The 13,370-nt window shown below is 46.6% G+C and overlaps 6 protein-coding genes across 6 annotated transcripts; 4 read left to right on the top strand and 2 right to left on the bottom strand.

The window, feature by feature from the left end:
• Positions 1-1,534: 1,534 nt before the first annotated feature.
• Positions 1,535-2,671, top strand: LY89DRAFT_732051 (uncharacterized protein; the record flags this gene model as incomplete). Its single annotated transcript, XM_018219640.1, has 1 exon — positions 1,535-2,671. One exon carries the CDS (start codon positions 1,535-1,537, stop codon positions 2,669-2,671), a length of 1,137 nt encoding a protein of 378 aa, XP_018072847.1.
• A 345-nt stretch (positions 2,672-3,016) lies between these two features.
• On the top strand, positions 3,017-4,510 carry LY89DRAFT_667581 (uncharacterized protein; the record flags this gene model as incomplete). The annotated part of the gene is made up of 1 exon (XM_018212982.1): positions 3,017-4,510. The coding sequence occupies one exon, from the start codon at positions 3,017-3,019 to the stop codon at positions 4,508-4,510; it is 1,494 nt and encodes a 497-aa protein (XP_018072846.1).
• An 824-nt stretch (positions 4,511-5,334) lies between these two features.
• Positions 5,335-6,387, top strand: LY89DRAFT_717111 (S-adenosyl-L-methionine-dependent methyltransferase; the record flags this gene model as incomplete). The annotated part of the gene is made up of 4 exons (XM_018218320.1): positions 5,335-5,469; positions 5,589-5,657; positions 5,707-6,295; positions 6,351-6,387. The coding sequence occupies exons 3-4, from the start codon at positions 5,736-5,738 to the stop codon at positions 6,385-6,387; spliced, it is 597 nt and encodes a 198-aa protein (XP_018072845.1). The 5' UTR covers positions 5,335-5,469; positions 5,589-5,657; positions 5,707-5,735.
• Positions 6,388-6,635: 248 nt separating this feature from the next.
• Positions 6,636-7,560, bottom strand: LY89DRAFT_717110 (alpha/beta hydrolase fold protein; the record flags this gene model as incomplete). The annotated part of the gene is made up of 2 exons (XM_018218319.1): positions 6,636-7,245; positions 7,301-7,560. 2 exons carry the CDS (start codon positions 7,558-7,560, stop codon positions 6,636-6,638), a joined length of 870 nt encoding a protein of 289 aa, XP_018072844.1.
• A 1,955-nt stretch (positions 7,561-9,515) lies between these two features.
• On the bottom strand, positions 9,516-10,933 carry LY89DRAFT_732046 (o-methyltransferase-like protein; the record flags this gene model as incomplete). The annotated part of the gene is made up of 5 exons (XM_018219639.1): positions 9,516-9,838; positions 9,895-10,346; positions 10,401-10,524; positions 10,578-10,701; positions 10,757-10,933. 5 exons carry the CDS (start codon positions 10,931-10,933, stop codon positions 9,516-9,518), a joined length of 1,200 nt encoding a protein of 399 aa, XP_018072843.1.
• A 512-nt stretch (positions 10,934-11,445) lies between these two features.
• Positions 11,446-13,145, top strand: LY89DRAFT_497192 (S-adenosyl-L-methionine-dependent methyltransferase). Its single transcript, XM_018207934.1, has 6 exons — positions 11,446-11,718; positions 11,774-11,879; positions 11,934-12,121; positions 12,293-12,330; positions 12,393-12,953; positions 13,022-13,145. The coding sequence occupies exons 1-6, from the start codon at positions 11,653-11,655 to the stop codon at positions 13,059-13,061; spliced, it is 999 nt and encodes a 332-aa protein (XP_018072842.1). The 5' UTR covers positions 11,446-11,652; the 3' UTR covers positions 13,062-13,145.
• Positions 13,146-13,370: the final 225 nt, after the last annotated feature.

The raw sequence follows: 13,370 nt of genomic DNA, 5'->3' as shown, positions 1-13,370 counted from the left end.
TGAGTGTGCAAAGTTTGATGGAGTCTAGTCTAGTCTCATAGAGCTATATGGCAGAAGCCGAGATGCAAGATATCAGCGCTCTGTACAGGACTACTCACCAAATATTCTATTGGCCAATAAATCGATCCATTGGCCAAAATTTTGAGGTTTCATGAATGGATTAGCTGTTTGGCCAAATATTTATTATCTAATTAAAACCAACTCGTATTGTTTTTGCAAGGTGCTAGTGATGCTAGCATCGAAGACAAAGATTAATAAGTTAATGGAAAGAACTCCGAAAATAAAAATGAAATTATTTAAAGACTTTGCAAGCTTCTTCAATCTTTTGCTTGCTTGGGTAAGTGTAGGGGAGAGCTTTTACCTAAAAGTGGCAACAACTTCCATATCATCTAACTTATCTTGTACAGCGATATCCTTAGTTCCTTGTGTAACTGATATTTGTGCTTTTGAGTAGCTTATATAGTGTGTTCTAGTCCATACGCCAACAATTGCTGTTTATGAACAAAGCCACCGCCATTCATAAATGGCCGAGTGTTTACGTATGGCACCCCCTGTGTATCAACTAGCCCTGCCATTTATAAACAATCAGAGCATATCGAGCTAGCCATGGCTAAACAGCGCCATTCATAAACAGCAGGTGTTCACGTATGGACTAGAACAAGTGTTTGAATTCTAATAATAAGTGTGGCTCGTTTAAAACTAGTATAAAAAAAAGGGGGGCAGATCAAACATTAGATCTGAAACATTAGCTTATTTTGGGTAAATCAACCTATTGATGAAACGCTTGATCTATTCGTCAATGCCGTTCCATTGGTCAAAAGGCCGTAAATTTGGCCAAAAACGCTATTCTATTGGCCAATAGATTATATGGTGAATAGTTCAGAACAGCTCTACAACTTGTAAGAGCATAGAAATGAGCCAAGTATCATTTGCTTGCTTTCTTTGACTACTGAAAGTCTAAGTTCAAACAATTATGCACTATTATGTCTTTTCTACATAGTATTAAACTTTTAATTTTTAGTACTTACTTACAGTACATTCTATAACAGATTGCGTCAAATATTTCACACGACTAGCTACTTTAGACTATTTTAAACTTTAATTTTAGACAATTGTTCACTTTAGATTTCATTCCAGGATACGTTAAACTTTCAACTTTAGACGACTAGACGCTCTGATCTATTCTACCTTCCAGTTACAAACAACTACTCATTTTAAGCTTTATCACAAATCGCGTAACGCTTTTGCTTTTAAACAAATATTCACTAGTCGATCACAAATCGCGTAAAACTTTTGCTGTTGAACAACTATTTACTTTGGTCTATTCTAGATTGCGCTACACCTTCGACTTCAGACGGCTATTCAATTTGAATTCTTTTCTGAATTGCGTTAGCTCTTCGACTTTAGACGACTATACAGAGACAGAGTTCTGAGCTTGATCCTTTGCAAATAGCGTTAGATCTTCAACTTTAAACGACTATCGATTGCGATTCATTCCACATCCCGTTAGATGCAATTCATGTCGAAGCGAGCGATGGAGGGTTTCTCCGGATTCAACAATACCTGGACATGCAAAGCTCATAGTGAGCTCGATTGCAGTGTATGTCGTCCACTACGCCAATGGTTCGAAGTACTCGGAGGTAGTCTAGTATGTCGACTACACAGAAAGCAGGCCTGCTCTGCGTGCCCTATTGCAACCAATTTCTGGGTGGGGTCTACCCAAGTTGGCAGTACCAACCTTCGTTTCTGGAAGATGAAAGCCACCGATTTCAAGTCGTTTACAATTCCTGAGCTAGCACTTCCACTCACCTCGCTTCTCCAACCCTCACTTCCCACCCCTTTATTACCATCCATCTCGCTAGACAATCTTGGCAATGCTCCTCACAAGATGAATCGTATTCGATTACGGGCACGGGCACACGACAACTCTATGATGGTATACATAGGGGGTTATGGGAAGCCTAAGTCTGGATTTGCTGCCGCCGCCTTCATTTACGACAGGCACCACACAGATCAAGATACAAAGAGTGGCATTGCCCTCAAACTCGAGAAACTCGGACCTTATGGCGAGCTCAGTACACAATGTTCTGTTGGCGCTTCGCTCAGAGCTGCCATAGCCGTACTTCAGTACAAGAATTGGGCCGATGAGTTCGAAGGGGAGGCATCATTAGTCATTACGACCTGCGACAAGGATGTGAGCGCAGCTCGGAAGAGGATATCAGAATGGAGAGAAAAGATCAAGGTTAGCAAAGGCACAGTCCACCCGACATCATGTCGTGGGCTTTGGCAACTTTTCGCTTGGGAGATTGAAGCCTACAAGGCTAGAAACATGACCGTTCGAATGTTGCCGGTAACAAAGAGCGAGATTTCTCATGTCATCCGGCTTGCCAAAAGTCACCTCGAAAGCTATACTACACACCAGGAGGAAGACTTCAGAGCTCTTCGAGGTTACATGCCGAGCGAAAATGCAAAAGGAAAGGGGGGTGATGTGAGAGAGTCGCAACTTCAGGAAAGAGAAGGTGAAGGCAGTGGTATAAACAGCGAGGAGGAGAAGCTAACATTTGGTTCTGAGGAGGAGCACGGAGGCGAGTATAATAAGGGCGTCAGTGGTGAGGAAGGGAACTATGGTGAACAGAATGAGCTCGAGGATGGAGATAGAGAGATCTCCTGAGGACTGGAATCAAGATCAGTTGCAAGGTGGGATAGCTTCTGTACTTTTAATAACCCTACTTTGAGCAACGCCTGAATTTACAAACCTTCTTTAACGAACCATCAATGAGTTTCTGTTCCCTTTCAGGTGACTGCGGAAAGCCTTTCCTCAAGTCCCGCCAACAATTGGGCTTTGTCTCTTTCAAAGATGCGAGCGGAAGTTGCTTTTGCTTGTTATAAAGAATAAATTTTCATGATACAACATTCAATGAACCCCTTTGTTCCTCTTCTGTCAGTATCTAGCACAATCTGAACACAAAAACTTAGGACATGCCTAAAACATTCAAACGTCACCAGTTTATTCACTATGGGATTACCTAGAACGTTTTTTCGATTCGAGGAACTACCAATTCTTGTTCAACTACAAATATGGAACGACGTAATTTACGGGAGAAGCCCTGGTTGGCTTAATGCTAAAGCCAACATCTCTCTTCGCGTCCGAATGCAACCATATCTTAACAACCAGAATCGGCTGAGTTTCGTTTTCGCTGCTGCCCGTCCTAATTCTGCCCATTTAGATGCTTTAATGAATACTAGTTCGGAGGCACAGGCAATGGTCCTAAGACGTTTCCCAGACTCTATCAGACTCGGTAATGGGAGAGTTCTGCGTTTCCGGGCGTCTTCTGATAGAATTGTTCTTGATCCAGCTACACTTTTTGCTTTATTTATGTACATGACACCACGCTCTATCAGAGGTTCACGGTCTCGACCACAAGCGATCAATTACGGACCTACAATTAGAAATCGCTCAATGAGGGGCTTCGGCCAGATCCAACGGATCGGGATCACTCCATTGAATAGAGTTCCCAACAACGCAGAAGGGCTAGGTCTTCTATTAGACAATCTTCTTACGGGCGTTTTACAAGCTGGTCTCGTTCGCAGTGCGGTAACTATGGCAGTGCCAAGAGACGAACCTACGGCAAGGACTCTTTTCGAGCAGACGCTAAGAGACTTTCAAGTAACACTTAACCAAGCGGATTCGGAATTCATGGAGACCGCCATTAGAGAGCTGCTCATTGACTGGACCGAGTTTTGGGATAATGGAACTAATCCGGGTGCAATCACAGATCGGCTGACCTCAACAGCTATACCGCCTAGATTTGCGCTGTTTCAAAATCTTCCACCAGAGCTACGTTCGACGATTCTCTTCATGGCGGCTGGCTTAGACCCGGATGCGCATAGGATCGTACTGCGCTCCACAATGACGCCAAGTCTAAGTAGAGGTGCAGGTATTACGACGGTGCGATGCGACGTGAGGGTTTTTCAACCAGGGTACCCACTTGGCACTGAGCGTGATGCTCGGATCGTAAGCCAGATCAACCAGGAAAGCAGGCAAACATTTACACAACGATATCCTAATGCATTACGTATTGGTAATGTCTTCCGCCGTATATACTTTCACCCTCAAAGGGACCATATTTTTGTGGATCTCGACTCTCTGTTTGCTCTATCACAGTGGGTTCGTGGTGCAGACGCAGTATGGATGGCGCAACATGTATCCGGTTTCGAGAATGTCCAGCGTTTTGTTGTGCCTCACCCGAATCCGATGGCTCTTGATGGGCTCGTCTTGAATCCGTCCTTGGGAATGTTAATAGGATTAATGCCAGCGGGAGCAGTGCAAGGAGAGAATTCAGGACTTCCTCTTATTAACGGAAGACAAGCTGGAGTTCATGCCGCTATTCTCAATATTAACAGGGCCTTGTTGGCCTTGGGCGACATAATGAACGATTTCGCTTTTTCGCGAGTATATGCAATTGAGTGGCTCTCGCTCGCGATAGATGCTTTTTTTGCTACGACCTAAGCCATCAAGTTCTTTGAACGATGCTCGCAAGACTACTTTTGACGGAATAGAATGATTGCATACCCGGAATAAAGCCGCCAAGGCGATTTGGGTGCATGCCCATGGTTTGAAAGTGTAACGTCATATTGAAAATGGCCAGAGACGTAATTTAGGTCATCTAGAGGACATTGATGATCGATCAAACCTTGAATCTCAGCAAAGAAACCAAGTAATCCAGGCTTGTGGAAATATTGAACGAATCCGCAACCAATTGACATGTTTGGAAGGAAGAAGAAGCGGTGATATATAATGTGGGACAAGTTCAGGATGAGACCATTCCCAAAACCCATGCAAAGAACAAAGAGACTGAAATGATGCAAAGCCTTCGGAGACGTGTGTACTAAAGTCGGGGAGGGGGGCGAAGTAAGGGGGCTAAGCGCGAGGGGAGAATTAGAAGAAGCAAGAGGCCGCGATAGAAGAGTCAAAGTCCAATGAGGCTGACTAGAACGGCTTGTCAATGCTTGAATAATTGAAGACCTGGTAGGTCCGCATGAGACAAGATTCGTAGCTCGACTTGTTCAAAGTCGCAAGCAAAGCCTCTGATTTGGCGGTACGTGGAAATACTGATAGTGACTACGTTACTATTACCTTCATAAAGTATCAGCACCTAGCCACGAAAGAAACATTACTTTACTAGTGAGATCAAAATACTTCTGTGTTACTGGGCTTTGATACGAGCAGGGATTGACTTTGCAGCATGTAGCGTCGCCTTAAATAGGCGCTTTGCTTTAGCGCCGTCATGCATCCCGCGGTTCCCAGCTATCAAAGCAACTTCATATCAATCGCCCATCACAAAACATGACTTATTCCCTCACCCACTTCTATTCGTATTGATTCTACTGTACCAATCACTTGCTTGGAGAAATTAATGCTTGGTATATCGGAGGCTTGTGGCCTGATACAATACATGCTAGCTATCTGTAAGTGGGCTGTTTGTCAGTTAGGGTTTCTCCAACGAAAGTCTGTACAATGTTGCATTCATATCTCGTCTAGCATACAAAGATATTCGAAAGATGCTGATCAAAGATTGTTTGCAAAGAGTTCTTGCTTAAACAAAGTCGAAGTCTGTCCTGTAGATCTGAATTTTGTAAAAAGTCGCGAATCACAAGTACATGCCCTCGATCATCCACAATTCACTTTACTTACCCCATTTCCAGAATACTCCCACCTCGCCCATTCAGCAGATATGGCGACAACCGAGCAGCAGTACGATACCATCCAAGGTCCCTACGACTACATACGCACAGCGTCAATTGCCCTTATCGAGCGGGAGAATATCCAAGAAACAGTTGCGCCATTCGTCAAGAACGCCCGAATTCTGGAGTTGGCTTGCGGAACAGGTTTCTACACCTACAGCTTCCTCGAATGGGGGGCAAGCTCCGTAGTTGGGGTCGACATCTCCTCAGTCATGATAAACGAAGCGCGGCGCGCCGGAAAGGAGGTCTCATTCATACAAGCCGACTGTTCAATCCCGAAAGCCTATGATGGTGGACCGTTCGACGTTGTCTTCGCCGCTTGGCTTCTCAACTATGCTCTAGATCAAGCTGCTTTGGTGAGCATGTTCCGCAACATCGCCATCAATCTAAAGGAAGGAGGGCGTTTTGTTTCGATCACGGTTCCGCCTTCTTCGAATCCCATGGACTCCATCAATGCCGAGATACAGGCTCGTCCCTTATCTGCAGGAGGCTCGGGGTATCTAGTCTATGAACCTATCAATGATGTCGATGATGGGGTTTATTTCCGCGTGTATGGTGATACGCCGGTCGGAGAGGTAAGCTTTCGATGCTATCATTTAAAGAAGGAACTATACGAGGAGGCGGCGAGAGAAGCGGGATTGAAAGGCAAGATTGAGTGGGGTGTTACGAGAGTTCCGGAGAGATACTTGAAGGGGGAAGGACCAGGAGGTGCAAGTTTGGAAGAGTTGGGGACTTATACAACTGTCCCTAACTATGGAGTGCTGGTCATCACGAAGTAAATGTTGGTGTGGCTGTTCGAACAATGGAAGGAGAAATTGTGCTTTACTTGACTTTGGAGATTAAAAGTCTGGGTAGCACTGCACTATTGATCTTGCTTATCTTCTGTCTTCTCAATCCGATTCTACACTCGACAAGAACTGACGAACTCGTTCTCGAAATGCTTCAGGCTCGTCGTTACCTGGAGTGTGACCAGAATTTTCGAAGATAGCCAACTGAGAGTTCGGAATTCCATTACTGATCTCCTCACTATCAGAAACAGGAGTGATGAGATCATGCCTTCCAACAATGACCAGCGTCGGCACCTTGATATCCTTCAACCTTGAACGAACATCAAACTTCGGCATCTCCTGAGAGAACGCCGCGTTTTGCGTAGCGGCATACGTAGCAGGTCTAGATGCTGGAGATTTCCACTCTGGTTCTTCACTCTCAGCACCAGGTGGAGCATACAATGGACCTATCTCAGCAACAGCATCCGCAAAATCTTGATCATCCTTCAGAATGCCAGTCCAAACACGGAATTGACGTTCAGGGTCAACTTTCACTTTGTCTGAGGTGAGTACGGTCTTCAATGCTCGCATCATGCCTCGAGTTCCCCAGGCCCAGGTATCTCGTAGGATGAGTGCTAGTAGTCTGCCTTGGAACTTCAAAGCATAGTCTAGAGAGACAAATCCACCGTATGAGCCGCCAGCAAGCACGAACTTGTCGGCTCCAGCCCAGATCCTGCATAGTTGTAAGTGTAAAGTTCGAATGTCCTCATGCCGGACGATCATCTCACCTCAACTCATCAACATCTGCAACCCATCTCTCATTCGTATATGGTGGCTGCAGTGAACTGTAACCACTACCTCTTGCATCATAGATTATGATCCTGAATTTCGATTGCAGAAAATTAAAAGTAGCTTCAGGTTCAGCGTGAGTTGAAAGTCCTGGTGCTCCGTGAAGTGCGATCAAGAGTGGCTTGGTGGGAGAGTCTCCTCCGAGGACTTTGACGTGAAGGCTAGCTCCGTCGCTTATCAGGACTTTGTGCGTCGTCATTTTCAATTACTGTGCGAAATCTCAGCTTGAAACGACGTTTTTGCCTTAAATATTATCAGGCATGAGATTCTTCTTGATATATAAGAGCTGTAGCTAAATAGCGTTACTGACGACTTCAATGCTGTGAATGTTGCTTGATAAGCAACGTAATGTAGATCGAACTCCAACCCCGTACTCCGTCACTTAGAGCCCCAGGAGTTTATAAACATTGCGCGACTTATGATCTAGATCCACTCCTGGAAGAAACCTCAAGGATTCTTGATTGGTAATCCCCTACATAAACCATTTCCAATAAAGTTTCGAGAATACGTTCTACTCTTTGGAATACATCAAATGGGATATTATCTCAAGAGTATTCCGAATGTAGATTCGAAAAACATACATTGCACAGACAAACCTCTTCTGCGTGAGAAAGTAGCTCTTGTGGACTAAGCAGCTTTTATCTTCTTCATGGCTCTCTCTTGCTTCCCAGAGCTAGAGAATCCAAAATCGATTTCTCTAGCTTCGACCAAATCGTATATATATCGCAATCAAAGCCTCCTAGTTCTACTTCTCAACTCCGCATACACCACCTACCCCTCATCACTACTCCCACTCTGCCCTCCATCCCACTGATCTCCAAAAAAAAGCCATCACCGCCGCACCAACACTAACAGCCATCCCCGTCACCACCCCATCCCGCCTCCTCGCCCCCACCGACCCATTCAAAACCCTCATATCAAGCAACCGCTGCACCACCTCCCTCCTCACCTCCTCCGGCGACCCCGGCGTCCCTTCAATTCGCAAAGATCTCCTAATAGACGTCAACCCCGTCAACAACCTCGGCCGCAAATAATACTTCATCCCCGTAAACCCTCTCGAGGTAGGGACCGGCAGCGCGATGGCTAGTCGTTGAATGTATTTGAAACCCCGCAAGAAACGTTGATAAAAGGGAGGACCCCAGCCGCCGTCCTTGGTGAGCGGGAGGAGGTAGCGGGAGAGTGTGAAGAGCGATTGTAGGTCCATTTCTATGACATCGCGGGCCCGGTTGAAGTATATCCTCGGCCCATCGGAACCGCGTTGTAGAAATTCGGGATTGATGCGGCGGAATTCGTGGTAGGACTCCCGACTTATGTGTTTGAGAGGGCCCGGGTCCGGATGTGTAGGCGAGAAACATGAGAAGCGGTATAGGAGGGGGGAAATGGCGTCGGGACCATCTTCTGCGATGGTGGAGAGGAAGGGATCGGCGTGGAAGTTTACGCGGATTATGCAGCGGGGATGGGAGATGTCGTAGTTCATTGCTAATTGGAGTATTCGCAGACGGAGGTCTTTGTGTAGGTTTTGGAAGAGGTTAAAGCGGTTTTGGGCGTGTACGGTGGCGGTGCGAGAGCGAGAACGGGTGTTGTACATTTTTGGTTGATGTCGAGGACTTCATGATTTCGTGTTTCGGACATAGCTTGATACTATTTTAAAGGTAGCTGAGCTAAAGAAATTGAACAAAGAGGCAAAATATTGTGGAAATTTCTCGGGTGTAAAAACTTTAACTCAAACAAAGGTTTTGGTGAAAAGGAGAGACATCCGGACTTGGGACCACGAACAATGTTTTTTTTGACTCGGAGTTAGCAAATTGACCAATTCTAGACAGCAAAAAGGGCAAACTTTGCCGCATTGCGTGGAGCATAAACGATCCTAGTGAGAATATCAGCTACTAGTGAGATGCCAGTTTAGCTGGAATTTCTCCAAGGAAAGGAGAAGACATACTCACGTAACACGTTGGTGAAGCTTCAACGTGCTGTCTTGAACTTTGATCTATCTTTTTGTCTTGATTCGTGGTTGAGGTAGTCGAGTTATCAACCTCTATCCAGATGCAATTTATTGCTGTTCATTCTCAATAGCGCCAAACTTCTACTCACAAGCAACACAAAATCCACTCCTCTAATCAACCCACCACCCATCCCAGCTTGGCCATATCCAATCTACCCCCGCTTAAGCCTACACTCAATATTCGCCTGCGTGCCGAAAGCAAACGGCCAAACCTTCACAATCTCCATCCCCGCCTCGCTCAAAATCTCCTCAAACTCCGCTTTCGTCTTCTCTTTCCCATTCAACATCATCATCGAGAAATCCATCCAGTAGATCGTCATATCCCCTGCCATGTCTGTTCGATCTGGTAATATCATGTCAGCTATGATGAGGCGGGACGTAGGGCCCATAGCGCTAGCGATATTCTTGAGGAGTTTTACGCAGACGGGTTCGTAGAAATCGTGTAGGATGCGGCGGAGGTAGTAGATGTGTGCGTCTGATTTCAATTCAGTACTGGTAATGAGTATTGGAGGCGTTAGGGTCGGGAAATACTTTTCACGGGTTGCGGAGTGAAGAAATCGTAAACCATTGTCTCAATCCCTGGTATATCTTCTTTTGTCAAACTCCCAATGACATCTTCCCTATCCTGCAAGATCATCTTGGCACCAAATCCATTCGGAGCTTCGCTCTTAATTGCAACTAAGCAATGCCCTCTGTTTCCTCCGATATCTACAACGAACGGACGTTCGGGCTCGGCTTCTACCTCGGCCTGCATCGAGGAGAAGGGGAACATGCCGAGGATTGGTACTTGTTTTTCCATTTGCGTCATGGTTTGGTTGAACATGTTGAAGCGATCGGGATTGTGGGAGATGGCTTCGTAGTAGGTTAGTCCTTCGAGACCGAATGCCCATGCAAAGGGAGACTTCTTGAGATCGAAGAGATCTTCTTGGGTGTGAGATTTGAAGTAATCGGGAAGTTTGACGTAGGCTTTTAGTTGTTCGATGCTAGAGTCCATGTAAGTAAATGTGAGAAAGGAATGAGGGAAGTGAAAGACCGACGTGATCCGGAAGAACTCTCTCATGCCTGGAGTGGCATATGCCAATGATTTCGCATTATGCGCAAATGTACTCGGCGCAGTCTCAACCGCAACACCTTCCATAACACAGAGTCTCAATGCTCTAGCTGGAGCCGGGCATCAGTCTCCATCTCGTGATCTCTCCTAGCCAAAGACGCACCAATAGCTGACTCTTCAATATTTATCAATGCAGCAATTTCTTTTGGCGTCACTGAACCCTCTTGAGGCATCTTCTCTAGAGCTCCCGTCTCAACCAACAAATGCAGCGCAGAAATCACAGAAGTCTGCAGTCCATTGATCAGTCAAAAGTCGATCTTTAGTTAAAGAATTAGGACTTACACTTTCCCACTGCTTCATCATCCTATCAAACGGCGATTCGAGCAAGAATCTCAATCTATCAGCCTCCTTCAACAACTTCATCTGGGCCATCGCATCCCCATCAAAGTTCTTCACCGCCGCCGCGAACTCATCGGCTGCTTTGATCAGCTCTGCATTGGGACCTGGAGCCGCTGCCATGGTGCAATTGGATCGCGACAGGATAATGCGGATTGTGAACCACGGTAGTGGGAGCGGCGCAGTTTACAAGTTGATGCGATGCGATGGAGTGTCACACAAAACCACATGTACGAAGTACAAGACAACACGAGAACGAGAACGAGAACATCACGGGTTCTTTGGTCGTGTACTTGGTAGTGCAAGGTGGGGGTGTGGTTGCAGCAGTTCTTCACCACTGGTCAATGGTTCCCCTTCCATACGGCTGCTGATTAATATTAACCTTACCCCAAATAGGGTAGAGTTCGGTCCCTGCACTGTACAGTAGTGCTGGCGTTTCTTTTGCTGTGCCGTGGTGCAGCGGATGTACCACTTTCCTCACTCCTCTAACCATATAAAGCCAGATTAGACCTCAACACGGCTTAATTCACTGCCAAGCAGCCAATCCACGAACTTGTGGCTGAGTGTGGCGGCTTTGGTTTACGTAACCTTAGGGTCGCAGCCAGATAGGCCGGCGCATCCTGGGCTACCTCATATTATGTAGCACCCAAAATGCGCCTGCGGTTCAACCCGAGAAAAACGTGAGTGAGGGCAATTGTGGTGACATTTGAGGAGAGACACAGTCTCAGTGTGGGGCCTTGAAGAAAGAACAATCTTCTTCTTACATAGGGACACCGGATCCTGGACTCGTTGGTGGCGCTCCTCTCTCTCTCCCTCTCTCTGTGCTTTGACTGTGCGCGGAGATGGCCGAATCCATCGAGGAGGAGTACGAGATTATCGAGGCTCATGATGAGGGGTTCGAGGATGAGGTACAGTACCGCGTCCTGGTCCTGTGAGCTGGGAGGGTTGGCTGACGACTAGTAGGGCACAGGAGGAAGTGATGCCGGGAGCTCATTGACTTCTCTTCAATCCAGTATCGTGCGAGGCGTGACGGAGAATGGCCGAACATATGCTGCGTACGGCAAAGAAGGTTTGTATCCTCTCATCTGAGGCATTTATTGAGCTGACGGGACTCCGCACTCAGAATATGGAATGCCGATGGATGAGCAAGAGATGGATCGGATTGACATGTCTCATGCCAAATATTTCATGCTGTTAGAGAGGAAACGGTTTCTCGCTCCCATCCCCGACCATCCTCAGAAGATTCTGGAGTTGGGATGCGGAACGGGTATCTGGTCCATCGATATCGCGGACGACTATCCCTCAGCTGAAGTATGTCGTCTCATACCATCCATCCATCCATCTCATCTCATTTCCATCTCATCTCATTTCCATCTCATCTCATTTCCATCTCATCTCATTTCCATCTCATCTCATTTCCATCTCATCTCATTTCCATCTCATCTCATTTCCATCTCACCTCAACTCACTGACACTCAACAGGTAATCGGAGTAGACATAGCTCCCATCCAACCAAGATGGTATTCTCAACTCTCACCTCTCAATCTCATATCTCTCCCTCCATCTAACTCCCAAATCACAGGGTAGCACCCAACTGCCGCTTCGAAATCGACGACATCGAACAACCCTGGACCTGGCGCCCCTCCTCCTTCGACTTCATCTTCGCCCGCGACCTCCTCCTCAGCATCCGCGACTTCCCCAAACTCATCTCCCAATGCTACACCCACCTCAAGCCCGGCGGCCACATCGAATTCGAATCCATCTACGGCGTCGTCAAGTGCGACGACGACTCCCTGCCCCCGGACTCGGACTTCATCACCTTCAACAACCACGTCCAGAACGCTGCCAACGCCATGGGCTGTCCGCTCACCGATTGCGCCAAGTTCGTGGAATGGTTTGAAGAAGCGGGCTTTGAGTGCGTGGTCGAGAAGAAGTTCAAGATTCCGTCGAATCCGTGGCCGAAGGATCCGAGATTGAGGCTGATTGGCGCATTCGAGCTGGAGATGTTTTTGAATGGGCTGGAGGGCATGAGTTTGAGGCTTTTTGAGAGAGGGATGGGGTGGACGGCTGAGGAGACGACGGTCTTTTTGACGGGTGTGAGGAAGGATATTAGGAATCAGCGGTTTCATGCTTATTATCCTTTGTGAGTTTTTTCTTCTCCTTGGGAGATGAGATGGGAAAGGGAGTGAGGTTAGCTGACCGTCTTTAAAGTTATGTGATTCATGCGAGGAAACCGGAAACGGCGGAGTAAATGAGACGTGTTCTGGGAGACGGATCTTGGTTGCCACTGGAAATCGGAGTCATTGGATTGGGATTAGGGATGAAGGTATCGATCGCAACGGCGACATGTGAGGCGGAGTCTGGTTGCTATTTGAAAAGCGATGTTGTCTGTGTATTTGGATTCGGAATGAGGTACATATGTCCATTTCTCATCGAAATGAACCAATCCGTGAAAGTTTTTTGAATTTGGGATTGCCATGTGGGGATGGAGGAATTAGACTAGCTGTTTCTGCTCTGACTTCCGTGCAGCGAGCAATTGTATATCGAATAAGAAAGTCAA

The sequence above is a fragment of the Mollisia scopiformis genome, assembly GCF_001500285.1.
Source record: "Mollisia scopiformis unplaced genomic scaffold LY89scaffold_9, whole genome shotgun sequence".
Classification (NCBI taxonomy): Eukaryota; Fungi; Ascomycota; class Leotiomycetes; order Helotiales; family Mollisiaceae; genus Mollisia; species Mollisia scopiformis.
The sequence above is the reverse complement of the archived record's forward strand: the minus strand, read 5'-3'. Positions and strand labels throughout refer to the sequence as shown.